Source organism: Eretmochelys imbricata, chromosome 15 (assembly GCF_965152235.1).
Source record: "Eretmochelys imbricata isolate rEreImb1 chromosome 15, rEreImb1.hap1, whole genome shotgun sequence".
NCBI classification, from domain to species: domain Eukaryota; kingdom Metazoa; phylum Chordata; order Testudines; family Cheloniidae; genus Eretmochelys; species Eretmochelys imbricata.
Window position 1 is genome coordinate 23,806,488 of NC_135586.1, and position 18,874 is coordinate 23,825,361.

The 18,874-nt window shown below is 41.1% G+C and overlaps 1 protein-coding gene across 1 annotated transcript in view; it reads right to left on the minus strand.

Moving 5' to 3' along the window:
• Window positions 1-18,874, minus strand: part of TMEM132B (transmembrane protein 132B) — a 259,572-nt gene that overhangs the window by 193,962 nt on the left and 46,736 nt on the right. Inside the window, exon 3 of the mRNA XM_077835357.1 lies at window positions 7,925-8,071. Within this exon, the coding sequence (XP_077691483.1) occupies window positions 7,925-8,071 (147 nt within the window). The remainder of the gene's footprint in view (window positions 1-7,924; window positions 8,072-18,874) is intronic.

Consider the following 18,874-nt stretch of genomic DNA (forward strand, 5'->3'; position numbering starts at 1 on the left):
TATATTTTCAGCATGGTGCTGCTTTTACTAGGATTAACAAAGCTAACTCTGAGTACCTCCTTATCATTACAACCAACGTAAACGGGACTTGAGCAGATGCTTACAACTAAACATGTGCGTAAGTGACGTCCTAACTAAGAAAGCTATTCTGAATGAAGGTCTAAGTGGCCCCAAACCGAAGGGACAGGGCTACAGCGTTTCAACTGTGACTATATTAGTATGTAGGATATTCCTAGCAGAGTCGTTGCCCTTCCCCTGGTGAAGTGAGGTAGCGGCGATAGCACGTTGTCAGTCGGATGGTGGGACCACAGGACCTGTGCAAATCCTTTAATCTGCACCCGGCCTTCCCCCACCTCAGTGTCATCTGATTCACAAGGCACACAGAAGCCCACTGCACAAACACTCCATTTCAGCCCACACACAGCCATAAAATAAACCAGAGCTACTGTTTGCCTTCACGAGGCTTGCAGAACTGTCTGAGCAGACATTTTTCCTGTAGCTTGAGACTCTCTTTTTAAATTGAGTCATCTTTCTATGCGAAACAAACATGTTTTTCCAGCTGAAGAAAAGCCAGAGCTTCTCTGACAGGGATAGAAAAGCTTCTGCACAAAGCTGGTGAGCACAGATGGTTGCTTTACATACATTGGGCCAAATTCAGGGGTCACTTGTAAATTGATGCAAGCTGAGCTTACTCTCTCTACAGAAGTGAGCCCTCTCTATTTTCCCACTAGAACTGTTCTCTCCAGTCCTTTCTTTACAGTCCCTCTCTATGTAGTTTTCATTCCGCTCTATTTTTCACCCTATATTTCCACAGATGTTTTTCTTCTTTGTCCCATCTGCTCATTTTTTCGCACTCTCTCCTTACTAATAGCTCAACCTAATGGCTTCTAAGCCGGACTCCAGCCCACAGCATGTGCATGGGCTTGAAATAAGACACAACAAGTTTTGCCTTTCTCTCTAGGAGTTACTGCTGCTTTGTGTAGAAGCAACAGGTGAAACTGAGCTTCCATCAGCCAGGTGTAGTTCTTATATGCTTGAGGCCTAGCAAGCTTCTTTTGCAGTAAACCGTGTCCCTAGAGTGCTATGGAGCATGTCCCAGAGCCTTATGTGGGTGTAGTTAACAGCACACTCCTGTGTGCGCCATGGCAAGATGCTGCTCCTCATTTAGGTAATCATTTGTATGACAACCCGCAACCAACCCGCATTCAAGATCAGTCTTGTGCTGTACAAACATATGGTAAAAGATAGCAAGGTCCCAAATAGCCTACAATCTTAGGCCCTGATTCGGGAAAGCATGTGAGCATCTGCTTAAGTCCATCCCTATTCAAGACAGCACTTAATTTTGTGTGTGAAGTTAAGTACATGTTTAATTTTCATTCACATTCACTCAAGTGTGACTTTCCTAAGATGACTGCAAAGGACATTGTTGGGGCTCAACACCTGAGTGCCAGGCCATCTGATCTCTGTCTGAACTGCCAACCCTGCAACAAGGGACCTTTGGGGCCTGAAAGCTTGTGTATTTCAAATTATATGTAAGTCTAGTAAGTAGCAGCACAGTACCTACCTTGCCTGCTATTTCCTGAGTATCAACACAGCTCCAAACACTGGAGTCAGCAAAAAGATTAAGTGAAACAACAGCAGCACCACAAACATGCCATTTTCCCCATTTACATTAACTGCCTGTTAGCGTCAATATTTAGGTGTCACACACACAAACACACACACACACGACTTTAACAAGCGCCGATAACCCAGCCACCTGATTTGTCATTGATGTTCAATGACAGGTCAGATGACTGGGTGAGGTTCCATTTTTAATTGATGAACAAGGTACGTGAAAAACCAAGGCCTGCATCTGTTCTCCCACAGGCCAGGTTGCTGATGGACTTACTGCAGCGTGAGGGCAGAATTCAGGCAGAATCAAGCCCAGTTGGCTGGGTGGCTAACAGTGCTACAGCAGAAAGATGTGTGTGGTCCAACGAGGTTCAGGAACACTGTCACGGGGCTACAGTGTGCAGTCATAATCCTGTCACTGAGAGCGTGCCACATACCAGCCAATACATAGCACAGGACTGGCACTGGCCTCAAAGCAGAACCCTTCCCTACCATTCCAGCTACAGGGTGAGCATTTGTTTATTACCTTCTGATATTGAGTGGGATTGGCAACATCTAGTGGGAAAAATAATGTTGCCCAGAATAAAGTGGATAGGGATCATCACAGCCCTTTTCACAAAGATGAGTGTAGCAAAAGAGAGCCCAGACTCTGAATTTTGAGGCAGGGACCACCAGGAAAAAGAAAAGAAAAAACAATGTTTTTGTTCAGTAGTTTGTGCCAGCTCAAATAATATGTACGTACGTTTATATGCAACAAATATGCACACATTGTATGAATGTGCATATGTATATATTGTGTATACAATATCTATACAATATATATTATATATACAATGTATATATTGTATATATTGTATGAATGTGCACATGTATATATAAAACACAAAAACGGGCAGTCACACTTAAAATGTTCCTTCTTTTGCGTGATATTACTAGTTCTAGTGACACTCCCAAGTACAGAAAAACCTCTTCAGAATAGAAGAATCCATTTGCACACACAGTCATGCCACTTCTATTCTTTGGTTTAAAGATACATATTATCACAACTGATTTGCTGTGTGTGGCTATCAAGGTATCTTGAGTTAAATGGAAAATGTTTTCAAGAGGGGTAGAATATATTTTTTCTCCCATGCGAAATATGGAAAGGTAACTACTAACTCTAACTTTTATCCAAGTTTAAAGACCAATTTCTTCAAATTATGTGCAGTCGGGCTAGCCTCTATCAGGTGAAAGAAAACTTTCAATTGACAGAATAAATATTCCTTGATGAAAATTAAAAGATATCGCTATAGATTTCTTCCCACCTCCTCCCCACTATCCCCCTGCTTTTCTGTAGTCTGACTTACTTTAGCGTAAGTTTGATTTATACAGTGGTAGATAACCTAATAGACAGAAGCAGTATTACAGACCTCGAGAGGAAATAATCCCCTAAGTGAAAATAATTTGTTTGGTCTCAATAATACTATTGAGGGAAGGATCAATTCAATTAATGTTGCTAGTTAGCATAAATATAACCATTCTCATTAAAGTGCTAGTTCGTCATAGACTTAGAGGCACATCGCACACTCCTCCCTCAGGCAATTGTGCCAAAGAATTCAATGGCAAAGTTTTTCTGAGTGAAGAAGTTGGCCCATACTAAATATACACCTTCAAAAAGCAGAGGGCCCACTTGCCAGTCTACACATCTCATTTGGGATGCTTAGTCACCACCAAACCATAGATTCAAATCCCGGGAGGGTTAACTGATCCCCTCCACGTTCCAGGGAAGAGAAATTGAGCACCATGAAAAAATATCCTGTACTGGGAAGTGTTTCAGATGAGACCTTCAAAAACCAATGTCCTGTTCTATGGTGACTTTAAATAACCCAGTACTACAAGATGCTGAGTGCTCATTTCCCAGTGACTTCAGTGGGAGGGATGGTGCTCAGCACCTTGCAGAATTAGGCCGCAAGTTCCCACAGCACATTCCCAAAAGTAGGTATTTGCCCAGATGTCTTTCACCTTTTGCTTCCCGACCCTACTATGTCCCAGGCTGCTATGCAATAGCTACATGCCAACCAGAGGTAGCTACATTCCAGTGGTGCTTTCAGATTCTTTGCAAAGAAAGGAGCTATGGAGTTGTAAGACCCAATCCTGCTCCTGCTGAATTCAAAGGAAAAAGTCCATTGTCTTCAGTGGGCACAGGATCAGCTCTCACAACATTATTAAGCACTAGTGTGACCGGCAGTCTCCCAGTTACTGGCATTCGACCTATTTTCTTGCTACCGCTTTATGTATTAAGCCACATGCTCCTAGACGACAAGGGACCCAATCCTGAAAACAAGGTAAGGACTGTAAATGGGATGCTGAGGACTCAATTCCCAATGCAGTCACCAGGAGCTAAGAGTGCACAAAACCTCACAAGCAGCACTCAGCCCTTCACAGGATCAGGCCCACAAAATGATAATTTTTCCCCATGAAAAGGGAGACTCTGGCTCCATGTGTATGTGCTTGGAGTAGAAACTGCATCCTCATGAATGACAGCAAGATTTTTATTTGCCTAATAGATTAAAAAAAATTAGAACGTTCTATCAGGTTTTACTACATTCAGCACCAGAGTCTGTTTTGCCAAGCAGCTGCTGTGTTCAAAGATCTGTCCAATATATAATCTTTTCATGTCTTCCTTCCTAGTTTTTCCTTTTCTGGTTTCCTTTGCTTTGACCTCTCAGTAGCTGGTTGAAATGTAAACGGTTGCCACTTGGAAGTGACAAGGCATGCTTATTAAATAACTCCTGAATAGTGTAGGCGTGCTCACATGTATTCACAATAAGGGCAAAGCTCATCTGTGCAGGAAACAGTTTTCTCAGGGGCTGGTGCCAGACTCCACAGGAACTAAGGATCATCAGAGACTTCATCACCTTCTGCTTCAAGCGCCCAGCACACTTCTGCAACCTTGCCTTCGCCGATATTAACACAGAGTGGCATAGGTATTTAAAAAAAAAAAACCACAACACTATCAAAACAAAATACTACCACACAGTTCTGCCCCTGCGGAGAGGACGAGAGAGAGCACAAATGACAGATGCTAGTCATGTTTCTTAATGCACTGTTGGAAGGTGCTCAGACACTACGGTGGTGAGGATGGTATAAGAACCTATATAGTGTGTCTGGGAATATATACAAATAAATACAATAATTGCTCCCTTTTATGCTCTTTGTTAAAGCGTGTTATCGAAAGAGATTTGAAATACAAGCTTATGGGATGTGTTGGAGTTCTAAGGAGGTGAATTTATGAATGTGTTCCTAACAAAACACACTCCGGAAAGCTTTAATCTATGAATGGTGACAACTCTAGACAAAATGGATTTTTAATAGAATATAATGTAAACCGCCTGAGCCATTGTGATAAGGATTTTTTTTTTTTTTTTTTTTGGTAAGTGTTGTAGAGAAAAGGCATGATGCACTTGGCATGAAAGGAGGAAAGGTCTTAATTTAAAATATTTTAACAAACACTCAATTTGCATTCACAAATGTGAAAAAGGGAGATGAAAAACTCATGATAAAGGATAATACCGCAGAGAGAAGGAGGAGAAAGATTAGAAAAGTAAGCAAATTTGAAAGGGCTCTGAAAGATAATGCCAGCTAAAAGGAATAGAAACTGGATTATGAATGTCTTGCAGTCTAAAGCCACTGTTCTTCTTGTAGTCAAAGTCTGACTCCAAGGTCCTTCATGACTCTTATCAGAGCTAAGCATTGGGGAAAGCAATAGCAGCTGATGCCTAAGTAGTGGAAAACAGACCTCAGTAAGGTAAGGACATCCAAAAGTAGTCAGGGGAATTTCAACAGAATGCCCGCTTCTGCAACTCTCTCTTATATATGAGTAGCTCTTACTCATCCAAATAGTTCCATTGAAGTCCACTGGAGTGAGGGTTGCAGGATCTTTCCCTTTAATTGTAAAGCAAAAGTATATGCTGCAAATATTAGCAAACAGAAGAAGTTCCTCCTCCAGGACGACATGCTTCCATTAAAATATTAGGCTCAATTCACTGGGTTACTCCAGCTTTACACTGGTTTCACTCCAAGGAAATCAGTGGTATAACATTGAGCTCACTGACTTCTGTGGGAACTGGCTGAGTCCCTCAAGGAAAAAATTATTTATCAATATTTACAGTCTGTCCTTTTGCTATACAATTAAGGAGCATGATCTTGCAACATCTTCCTCAGGTAAAACTCCACTTGACTTGAATGAAGCTACTTGAAGTTACTAACAGAAGCAAGGGATGCAGAATCTGTCCCAATGGCAATTTTGCCATATTGATTGAAATAGGAGCAGGATTTGGGCCCCCAATGATTTAAATGAACCAACAAACAAAGTGGCAGAATCTGTATATGAACTATACACATTGTTCAAAAGAAAGAGTGTCAAGGCCAAAAAAAAAAAGCAAATTAAAATAAAGATCAAAGTTAAATATTTACTCTAAGCGCTACAATATTTGCAAATCTGGAACCGATCTTTCAGCAGTTTCTATTTGCATACTTTAATTAATCCAGAAATATTAAAACTAATCTCACAAAGGAAAGGGTCAAAGTATTAATTAACTTGAGATTTGTTGCTTTTGTATAATTTAACAGTTCAACACAAAGTAAAAAACAGTGTTAATAAAAACTAAGTTACTGTGACAGGTATAATTTCATGGATTAGTGAAACATGTACAACGCAAAAACTTTCAGTGTTCTCCACAGTTTTTGCTTTACTAAAACAAAAATTAGTAACTTCAGTTCAATTAAATAGATTCTTCTGCAGCAAAGAATAATATTAAGATTTCCTTAAACCTCAGCATTTCCCTTTTAATATGATGGGGGTTTGTTGCTCTAAATGGAACATAGATCACAGCTATTGTAATGGAAAATCTAAACTTGAGGTCAGTATTGAGCAAGCCTCTTGACTGGCAATCTGGGTTCATTCAGAGAAACCTTGACTGAATTTAATCATTGGAGTTTTCATAGCCCAAGTCTGCATGTGGCAACTGTAACTCCAGTATAACAGCGGTGGTTCTCCTCCCAGTCAAACACCCTGCACTGGCAGACAGTCCTCCCAAAACTTTTAAAGCTTTAGCCACAGAAGACACAAGGAGTCTTATTGAAGAAGAACTGAATCAGAAACAAATTATGCAGTGCCCATCCCATGTGTTAGAAATAGGTGAGCTATAAGAATAGCAATGATAATTGTTATGATGAAAATGAACAGCAGCAAATTACAAAAAAAAGCTAGAATTTCCCTTCAACCTCCAATATGGGACCCAGATAAATCAGACCCCAAAATTTGGGTTTGCCACTTTGGGGCGGGAGGGGGGAAGAAGTGAGTGGAGAAGGCTAAAAATAGGGGAGAAGAAGTTAAAGAAACCCAGTATGGATAGAAATATTCCATTGAAATTTTGCACTAGAAATCTCATTGACAACTTTTTATTTAAATAGGTCCCTGCGGTGTTTGTTCCTCAAATATAGCATGAGAAATGGAATGTGAAACTGGTGAGAAATTGAATCTGAAATCCAAACATTCAATAATAATTTCCCTGGGTCTGAACAGACACTATCATCTGTTTTTCTTCCTTAAAAGGATCTTCAGAGAAGGACAGATGCAGAAGGAGGATTCTCGAATTTAAAGTCTGACACAGTTTTGTGACTAGCTACAATACAATTTGGGGCTAAACATATGCTTTGTGTACTCTAAATATAGTGAGGTTGCAAGAGCAATTGCTTGTATTATAAAATACATAATTTTGAGTCACAATTTAAATTTCCATTACTTTTGATATCTTTGGATATAGTTTGTTAGAGCATCATCATCATAAATATATATGGCATTCATGAGAAATCTGAGACAACCATAGGTATGCTGCGGTGGTAATGAATGATACTTGGTAGCTATTAGTTTTATAGCTTTTCAAATAAAAGTGAGAGCGCTGTCCTATATGCTGTTAAATTATTTGTAGTATTTCTCCCATTTTAATCCACTTCTTGCTTTTGGCTCTTTTGCAGCAGGCATTTATTCCTACCATCCCCCCTAGGTGACAGACAATAGGAGAGTGGTAATTTCTGCTGTATCGAGTATAATTAGGTTATTCACTTATGAAGCACTGGAAAAAAAAAACCCTAAAGCTTTCGTAAGATAACATGGAATCATGTTATAATTTGGCAAGGCTTTTGAATTTAGGAGGATGGTGAAAGGACAGCAGTACTTTCAAAAGCAGCATCGTTTATAAAAGGGACTATTATTTTCTTGCTAGACATCACCTCTATGGTGAGGCATCAAATAGCTTGGATGTCTTACCTGCTCTCTATATTTGGATCATTACGCACACAAACAACAGAGGCAGTGGTCTGCATCCCTCCATTGTCTACTTCCTCTTGAATTCCCCACTGGTCTGCATCACTGACTCTGATGGCCATTATCTTCACACCTGGTGCTGCCTTAATTCTGTTGGGGAACAACAGAGATGGTTTTGGTTAGAAACACATGAAAATAAACCCGGCGAGGTAAACAGGGGAAATAAAAGAGGAAATGTTCCCCTTTGCATCCATAATAGACTGGTACACGGGAACTGTAAGTCACTCTGCCTTAAAACAATACAAGTGATCCAATTCTTTGACACAAGTATGAGTTTCATTGTGCGCAAAGCCAGTTAATTTTCAGCTTGAACAATGTGGAAAGAATCAGAGCACTTTTTGCCTCAGTGGCACCAGTTGGACATAAATGAAACAGATGTGACTAAGCATACATTGATTTAATTTGTTGTGTTTATATCTTAGTTTAACAGTGAGAACCATAGTGATGTGGAATAAACAGATCCTAATGTTTGTCAGGCTCTCGGAGTAAGCTGCTTATACGTACAAGGGAGACCTACCACAAGGAACATGCTCAAGTGGTCAAAGAGCACCACATCAGGGAGAGGGGGAGACATGTCTTACTGCCTTGTCACGGTGAGTGATTGCAGAATGAAAACAATGACAGAGTTGCATTTAGCTCGAGCAATCCTAGTGGATTATATGACGACAAGCATTGCCCCGTTCCATTTGCTGAAGAAATAAGCGAAACGGAAAAATCTTTTTTTTCTTCAGCACGTGCAGAGGACAATGACTCTAAAGTCAGTCCAGTGACTTTTTTTTTCGCCTTTTTGCGTGATTGCCAAAAAAGAAAAAAAGGAATTTGTGCTGTTGTTCCATGCTACAAAGGGGTTGCCAAAGAACGGAAAATAAACTCCGTTGTAACAGCAGGGACTTCATTTGTACTGTTCAAGTTCTGCAAAACAATCCAGGGATTTCCATGGGAGCACTGAAAACGTGCTCGGAGTATACTTCGGCTGAAAGCACTGCTACCAGACTTAATGAATGATAAGTAATGCCAAAAGGGACCTCTAAGTCTTATGGTGGGATGAAACAGCACGGCTGAGGCTTGAAATGTTACTTAACAGTGAACTGTGATGGGTTTATCCGACCCTGTTCCACCCCCCACCCCGATGTCTGTCCGTGCTAGCACCACACTGAAAGCTATTTACGAATCTCTTTTAAGTGCTTGAAGAGTTCGTGATTTTGGATGGAAGGGTCTTCAAGATCCAGTGGAAGCCGCTACCCTTGAGATCGTTTTAACTCATTCTGCTTTTATGATACCCTTATCTTTTCCCTTGCAAGCCTTCACCAATGTGACAGGCCAAATCCGTGCCCGATACAACTCCTCTGGGGGCAAAGGAATTCCAACGGAGAACGCATCTGGCCAGATTTGTTTCCTTCGTGCTTCTCCAGATTTCTGAGCAGCCTCTCACCAAGCCAAAATGCCCTTTTCTTTTCCCCCTTTTCCGAGGCATTTTCGTTTACTTTGCATTAGTTATACTGAGCCAAATCCTCCTCTCGCTTATCGCACAGTGACTCCATTGACTTCCTGAGTTACACTAATGGAAATGAGAAGAGAATCAGGTCCTTGTCTGATTACTGAGACTGTAGGGGACGAGGACGCACAAAGGAGGAAGGACAGCAGGATTTGGTCCTGTATCATTTTTGGATTCACCAGACTTCCTCCAAACATCTGATTTTAATGCTTCCTCCTATATAACCGTTTCACTAGATTTCTTAACGCCTCAGTGTTCACTTTCTTGCACTCAAAGCTGAATCTATTTTGATTGACGTATCCTATATCCCAGTAATGCAGGAGACAGCTTCTCCACACTCACCCTCACAGTCTCCCCAGAGTACTGGGCTGCATAGACGCCTTTACCCATGCAGGGTTTTGTGTTGCAGGTCTTCCCTCCCCCCACCCCACATGCACCCTGCCACACCTACCTCTCTGCATCTTCCCCCACCAGCTTTCCCACTGCTGCACGCTGAGGGGATAAGAGGATGTTGGTATGGATGCAGCAGCCTCAAATGCCCCTCCATCTCTCCCCCAGCCCCAAGTTAATCCTCTGTTGGAGGAGCAGTCATCAGTGTGGAAGGCTCTTTGATGGCTAAGAGGTATAGAGAGCACCAAGGAGGGGAATGAGGCCGAGACACCAAGAGAAGCCATGGAGGGAAAGGGAGCAAGAGATGCTGGGAAGCAGAAAGAGGGCAGCATTCAGGGGGAGTCATGGAAGCAGGTGATGAGTGACACCAAGAGGCGGACAGAACCATGGGGGAGGAGAGTTAGTCATGGAGAAGGGAGTTGGGGTAAAAGACCCTGGGGGAGAATGCTGAGGGGAAAAGATGTGCAGGAGGGAGGGAGATAAGGTGCCAGCAGGGAACAAGACAGAAAGGGGCGGAGTCTGCGGGATGAGGGAAGAACCGACTCTGCAGAGGAATAAGAGGGAAAGGGAAGAATTTCCTGAGGGGGAAGCAGACTCTTTGCTGAGGAGAGAAAGAACCATATACTCGGGGTTTCCAGATCCAAACTTGACCAAAGTTTGGGTGCACATAGTTCAGATCCATCTCCTGTAAATACTGTTGGCACATAGTGTTACTCCCGCATCCCATTCTCGCTTTTCTAGCTCTCCCAAATAGATTGCGTCCAACAACACTGACACTCTCTTCTGCCTCAACCAACTGCTGGTGCCTAGAGTCCTGTAAACCAGAAGGCAATGCCACCTACTCCTCTTGTGTCTGAGCACAGCTACGAGCTATTTTTTGACCATCTGGACTGCAGATGAAACTCCCGGATGACTCTGTCCTGTTGGCTCACCATTTGCTTCTCCCCCTTAGGCTACTGTCCCTTAACAGGAGGCCTTCTGGTTTTTGGCAGGGCTGCCTTGTTGACTGCGCCTGCAGATTTCCTTTGCTGTGTTTCTGCTGTCTTACTGGGTTAGCATCAGGGGAACGTCTCGTACTTTCTTTCTTCCTCTTACTCTCTCCAAAACGTTTCAGAATGCTGCAAGATGTCATTTGGCCTTTTTGGACGTCATGAGAGCCAGGAAGGGTGGGAGAGGGAGGAAATTGAATTCAGCTTCTCACTTGGGAAAGCAAGATAGTCAAATTAAACAAGTCTGCAGAAGAACATTTTGATCCTTTCATCCCTCAGACAGAGTCGCACAGTTCCATGGACATGGAAAACCCATTGTGAGAGCTGGTGGAGCTGAATGTGAAAAAGAATGGGCAATTCCTTCCAAAGCTGACATTACTGACTTGAACAACAGTCCAGTGGTTAAGCTGCTACTATCCGACTCAGGAAACCCTAGGGTCAATTCCTTGCTGTGGCAGAGACCCCTGTGTGACCTTGGCCAAGTCACTTAGTCTCTCTGGGCCTCAATCCCCCCATCTGTAAAACAGGGATAGTATCAGTTCCTTTCACCACAGGGGTGTTGTGAGGATAAATACCAGAGTTGGCCAGAAAATAGAAATTCTGTCCAAGGGGAAATTCTGGCCTTTTTGGAATTTCTGTTCATCCCAAATCGGGACAGAAGTCAACATTTTGAAATTTACTGTGGAATGAAAATTCCAAAATATTTTGTTTTGGAAACACTGAAGTGACCTTATCAAAGCATTTCATTTTTCATGTCAAAACAGGATATATGATATTAAATATAATATTTCACTTAAAGTATTTTAAAAAGTTAAAACATTAAAAATCAAAATGAGAAGATAACATTGGAATGAAATGAGAAAATCTAAACAAAAGCATTCCATTTTAGTCAGAATATTTTTTTAAAAAATCCATCCAAATTTTCACCAAAATCAACATGATCCCTCAAATATTTCAATGTTGACAAAACAGCACCCTCAGAGGGAAAATCATTATATTGACATTTTTTCAACCTGCTCTGATACAGACTTTGCGAGTTACTTAGATCCTCTGTAACGGGGGCCATGAAGTACCTAAGACTGATAGATACTATAATCCAATAGAGGGGGCTCTCTAAAAAGTAGGTTACCATGTACCTCGAACAACATGCAATCCAGGATGTGGTATGTTTAGCATCCACCGTGTATACCCTTTTCTCCACTGAATTAGTTCTCATGAAAGACATCAGAGCTAGAATTGGAGACTGCAGCCAGGAACAGGTACTGCAAACTTTACCTTGAGGAAATGAAACAATCAAGCCACATACACCCCATTAAAGTAAATCACATGCCGCTGACCTTGCTGACACCTCCCATGGATGGACCTGAGAGCTATGGTCCTGAAGTGGATCCAAACTTTTCCAGAACTTAGGATAATTGTGCTGTGTACTTTTGGTTGAGGCTCTCCTCTAGCTTTTTCCAGAAGAATTAGAACAGAGCAAGGGAAATAATAGCCAAGGGCAGATTGGTAAAAGTAGTGATAGGACTAGTAGTACAGTCAAAAGCGTAAGCCTGGCCTCCTGGGACATGTGTGCCCAGAAAGGGTGGGAGGTGGCTGCTGGCAGAAAGAGGAAAAAACGTAATTTCAAGAATATTCAGAGGATGGGAACCAATGAAACCACTTCCCTGTGAGTGAACCTGATGTCCCCTATAAATGTCTTCCTTCCCTACTATAATTATGGTAAGTAGGGAGTTTGTTTGGCTTCAGTCTCCAGAATGTATCTGGTTGCTTTGACAGCACTTTTTCGTACTTAGTGTGTCTTCCACCATGTAAAGCTGTGGGTACTATATACTGAATGGAGTAGTAAGGCAGAAGCATTCTCCAACCCCTCAAATCACAGTGATAAGAAACTACTTTAAAACGCAGTCCCATCCTAAAAGCATCTGGCCCTATGAATTCAACAGCTCGGAACTTTTTCTCTCAGCTATTATAAGACCAAAAGGAGAGAAGCTGCAAGGAATCACTGGTGTGGGGGAAGAAAACTGCTGACCACTGAAAGGATGTGATACAGGATACTTCCACTGCTTCCCGTGCAATTGAATGGGAAACCTGAAAGGTAAATGTCTGCTTGCTATACACAGGCAGTTGCTTTCAAGCAGCTATAATTGTGATGTACAACCTCAGCAAAAATACATTTTAAACAGAAACAGAATGAAAAGATATTTAGAAACCTATACCAGGAATATGCTTAGAGCAGATGGAACTCACTTAAACTGATTAGAAAGGAAGATTTCTAAAATAGCTCTGAGATGGTAATTTATTTTCCCCCTGCTATTATGGAAAAGTACAACACGGTCTGAATTGAATTCATCCTCTGTTACATAATAACAACAGATATAATAAGAAGCTTCCATAGAATGTTCCACTGCGGGAGCAAAAATAACTTTACAAGAACTTTACAAAATAGGGTTACATTTGCTGTGGCTAGCAGTCTAGGTACTTACCAAAGCCAAGAAACCAACAGAAATCAGCCCTACCTAACTGTTGCATTGAAAAAATGAGATATTACTTACCTAGGCCAAAAAAAAAAATTAAGGCCCCAAGCCTATGAACTGCTGAGCACTTCCTGCAAGGTACTGAGTGCGCTCAGCCCTTGGGACGCTCAGCAAGTCTCAGGATCAGGCCCTAAATCTTCTTCATCTTAGTGATTATTTCATTTTTATATTGTAATGGGCTCATCACAGACTTACACTGAAATTGGTTCTCTACCAAAGCCTCCTAAAAATAGCAATACAATAGCAGCTGCACATGCTTCTATTGAAATTAATACTGAATTGTTAAAAGGTTAAAGTTAACTTTATTTGAAATACATGTCAAATATGATATGAAGTCTCTGGGGCAAAGTGAGTCCTGCTCAAGAAAGAGTATGATGGTAGAAGCCGAAATAGCATAGGGTTGTTTTTTTTTTAAATCACGGGGGTGGAATAGCTCAGTGGTTTGAGCATTGGCCTGCTAAACCCAGGGTTGTGAGTTCAATCCTTGAGGGGGCTGTTAGTTGATCTGTGGCAAAAAATGGGGATTGGTCCTGCTTTGAGCAGGGGGTTGGACTAGGTGATCTCCTGAGGTCCCTTCCAACCCTGATATTCTGTGAAGTAAAACAAGCCTACAAATCCTAAAAGAGAAAGATAGATGGTAGGCAGATGGCAACATGGAGCAGAGGGTGATTGCAATGCATGGAACAAAACCCTCAGGAACAGGGTTTGAGTAAGGATAACAGGAAGAAAGCCTCAAAATGATCTTGAGATATTCCTAGTAGAAACAGGAAAGTACCTGACAATTGACAATGGGACCAAAGCAGATGATTGCCCTTAGGGATGATGAAGGGAGATCAGTAACTATAGACAGAGACAGCATGTTGCAAAGAGAACAGAAGTTTTACCTGAAGTTCTACCATCAAGTCCCATCCATCTTAGAAACAACTCCACTGACTTCCACTGACTTCCCATTCATTTCAGGCTCCAGTTCCATGGATTAACTCCTGCCTATTTGTGTCTCTCTGCACCCTCTGGCGCTCTCTCTGTCCCAGTATTCCCATCAGTGCCGATGCAAGTTCATTCTCACTGGAACTCATGGACCTGTATCTCATCTCCCCAGCTCTCGATCACCTTTCAAACTGCATCTGAAAACAGGTCTTTCTTCCCTCCTGTATACTTCTTAATTTCTCTCTGCAGCTGCCATTTTTATTTAACCTCTTGTAGCTGTCCTTACGAACATTACATGATGCAGGTTGTATGAAAGCAGCTATTATTTTGTTGTACTGGAATATCCCTATGCCAAAACATTGGGTAGGAAAGGAAAGACAAAAGAGGTACAGCAAACAGCACAATACAGGACAAGAAACAAAATTGCTCAATAAACATGGTGGCTAATAGATAAAAAGAGGTCAATGGATCATGAACTAACAAAACTGTTTGCAGAATGTAAGAGAGAGAATAGAATCCTAAAGAACCCGAGTGATACAATTATCATTCCTCTACTCATAGAGATAAAGCTATCAATCTTTTTTCAGCCCACCAAATGTATCAAAATGTGCTAAGTATTACGTTCACTAACATATTGGATTTTGAATAATGAAAAGCGTAAACAGCATTTTAATTTGGATTCTGAAAGTACTGTCCATGTGATAAATTAACTCTTAGACAAGGCAAATTAATACACCCTACCCTTTAGTATGCTTGCTTGTGATTCTATGGAGACTCCATTTAAGGCTTCAGAAGAATTAAGATAAAAATAGGGCCAGTTGAAAAACAAGGGGGGAAACCTATGAATATTTTCTCAAAATTTCCCTGCTTCTTTTTTTTCCAAAAAATTTTTTTCCAGTCAGCTATAGAGCTGGTCAAAATACATGGAAAATTTCGCAAATAAAGTACTGTGGAATTTCCCACCCTGCATTTTTCATCAAAACTTCTAAACATTCAGGGTTAGATCTTCAACTGGTATAAATGGTCATAGTTTCATTGACTTCAATTGACCTGACCCGCTCAATATTAAAGCTACATTTTGCTTCTATGAAACATATGTCCAATGGACATAAGAAAAGAGAGAGTGAGAAGTGAGGGAAGGAGGGATCTCTCCCTCAGAGATTTTAGTGTGTCTCTGAAACATTTTGTAGATATAAGGCTGCATAGATAATATCAACAGAGACCATTTAAACTACTTCAAGAATTCCAACACTACCTGGCAAAGCCTCTATGTAGATCTGTTTGAAATTTTCTGACAGAACAATTTGCCATCAGAAAATGCTGATTCCACAAAAGCAAATGTTTCGTGGGAAAATATCAATTTCATTGAAATTTAATGGGAATTTACCAAACTGTTTCATTTTGACTTTTATAATTTACAATATAAAAGTTGAAAAGATGATGTCAAATGAAACTTTTTGACTATCAAAACGAAGTGTTTCACTCATGAGAAATTCCAAGATTTTGACTTTTTGTCCTGATTCAGGACAAAACGAAATCCTGAAATTTCCTGCAGGATGGAAAGGCTGTTTTTGGCCAGCTCTATATCTAAATCAGACAGGTAAATGAATTGAAGAAACCAACAAAGATAAAGGAAACATCCTGAACATCTTGAAGGTAGAGCTACTAATTTTTATTTGCAAAAAGAACAGGAGTCCTTGTGGCACCTTAGAGACTAACAAATTTATTTGAGCATAAGCTTTCATGGGTTACAGCCCACTTCATCGGATGCATGCAGTGGAAAATACAGTAGGAAGATATATATTCACAGAGAACAGGAAACAATAGGTGTTACCACGCACACTGTAACGAAAGTGATCAGTTAAGGTGAGCTATTACCAGCAGGAGAGGAAAAAAAACTTTTGTAGTGATAATCAAGATGGGCCATTTCCAGCAGTTGACAAGAACATGTGAGGAACAGTAGGGAGGGTGGGAAATAAACATGGGGAAATAGTTTTACTTTGTGTAATGACACATCCACTCCCAGTCTTTATTCAAGCCTAATTTAATGGTGTCCAGTTTGCAAATTAATTCCAATTCACCAGTCTCTCGTTGGAGTCTGTTTTTGAAGTTTTTTTGTTGTAATATTGAAACTTTTAGGTCTGTAATCAAGTGACCAGAGAGATTGAAGTGTTCTCCGACTGGTTTTTGAATGTTATAATTCTTGACGTCTGATTTGTGTCCATTTATTCTTTTACATAGAGACTGTCCGGTTTGCCCAATGCACATGGCAGAGGGGCACTGCTGGCACATGATGGCATATATCACATTGCTCAAATAAATTTGTTAGTCTCTAAGGTGCTACAAGTCCTCCTGTTCTTTTTGCGGATGCAGACTAACACGGCTGCTACTCTGAAACCTAATTTTTATTTGTGACTATTCTTATCTGAAAGCGCATATTTTTGCAAGTCTTTACTACATTGATCCAGGGTGAAAATTGAGAACTACTCTCAACAGAGCTTTTTTGTTACAGAAATGCAAAATTTACATTTTTTAAAAACTAGGGTTTACCAAGGGAAAGTATCTATAATGGAACTTTTCATTTTTAAATGGAGGCAGGTTGCTGGGTTCTGGACTGGGAGTCAGGAAACTTGTGTCATATTCCATTGACACTGTTAGAGATTGGAATGTGGGCAGTCTGGCTTAGTGGTCGGAGCAGGCGTCCAGTGTACTTGTTGGAGCAGGCATGCGGAGGAGGAAAACGGAGGTGAGGGTCAAAACCAGAGTCAGAGGCCAGATAACAGAGCCAAGGATCAAAACAGAGTCAGAACCAAGAATCAGAGCCAAAGGTCAGAGCCGGGGTCAGAGGCCGAATGCCAAAGTCAAGGGTCAAGCTGAAGTGAGAACCAGGAATCAGAACCAGATTTTCTGGAGTCGGGGAGGCAGGAGCAGGGTTGGGACAGTGCTGGAAAAAGGGAGGACTGGGACCAGAAAAAGACGAGAGCAGAAGTTAGCGCAGCCGTAGGCAAATGCTTTGAGCAGCCAGCACCTTCTGCTGCCGCTGGTCTTAAGAGTGTGTCCGCTAGTCCTGTTAGCCAACTGGGCACTTTGGCCAATCAAGTGGCTCAACTGGGGGGTCAGCTGCACTCATCAGACTGCCTGGGGGCTAAGCTAGCAGGTAAGCAGGATAGTTGCGTGCCCTTTCTCCTGACAGACTCACTGTGCAGGCTGTTAATCACTTAACCTGTCCATGTCTCAGTTCAAAATGGGGATGGTACAGTTTACCTCAAGATCTATGGAGAAAAAGTGCTCCTTTTATTAGTATTGCAGAGAAACTGTACTTTTGTTCAGTTAAAAGTTTACATTGGACTTCATTGGATTATATTTCTATAATCTCCAAATGGGTCTAACAACTGTGGATCTAAGAGTCCTTTAGCAGTTAGTTTCATCAAAAAAGATGCGAAATACTGACCCCAGATTTTCTAATTTGCAATCCACCAGGAAACATTGCTGGTCCTTAAACATACAAATTACTTTAATTAGATTATGAATAAAGGTATCGGGATTGTTCTGTGCGCTATTACCTACGCTGCAAACTCTTCACATTGGCAACACAGGCTTGACTCTGCCCTCGCCTACACTAGCTTTCATTGATTCCTGATTTTCACTAGAGTGAGAGGAGAATCAGGCCTCTTGTCTTTTACCCTACCGAAAAAAGTATGAAACGCTGTTCATTCTCTACAAATAAATAAATTAATCATTCCTAACATTTGCCCAGCATTTTACATGTTCAAGGCACTGTACAGACATTAACTAATTAACTATTGTTATTGTAGAGAATTTATGGATCAAAAGGAGCCACGTGAACCCAGCTCCTGGTTTTAAAGCTTTTTTGTGCAAACTAGTCATCGTATTTTCCTTGCTCAGTACTTATCCTGACATTTTCTTCTTGTCACCATGAATACATTTGTTGAACAAGTTCACCAGGCTGCATCTCTCTCTTTTCTTTTTTTTTAAATAAAAGAAAACACATAAAAGAAGAAGAAAGATTTAATTTACTTTCCTATTTCATTTTTAGTCCAGGTACCAGAGACACTACGTGTTGTTTAACAAGGTGCCCCAAGTACTTCTTTTCTTTTTGCGGATATAGACTAACACGGCTGCTACTCTGATACGTGTTGTTTATCATTATTCGAGGAGTTCATCAGCATCTTCTCCCATAGTTCTCTTAAGCATCTTGAAAACTTCAAGCATATGCCCTCTTAATCCTATCTGCTCCCACAAAACAGTCTATGGTGTAGCTTCTCTGTACAAAATGCTGGAGTGACTGTCAATACCACAGGTCTACAGAACAAAAATCAAAGCCTTTAAATTTTCTCTCCAACCTTTCTCCGAAGGATCTGAAATACTCAATCTATGTCCTTTGCCTTCAAACCATTGTAATGCTGCAGTAGATGAAACTGTTCCTTAAAGCCCAGAACTACAGTAGCAGAATGCATTATCAAATCTGAAGGTGCCCAAAGTATTTGAACCTGGGGTTCCTGCTATCTTGTAGAAACACATCTCTGAAAGCCATATA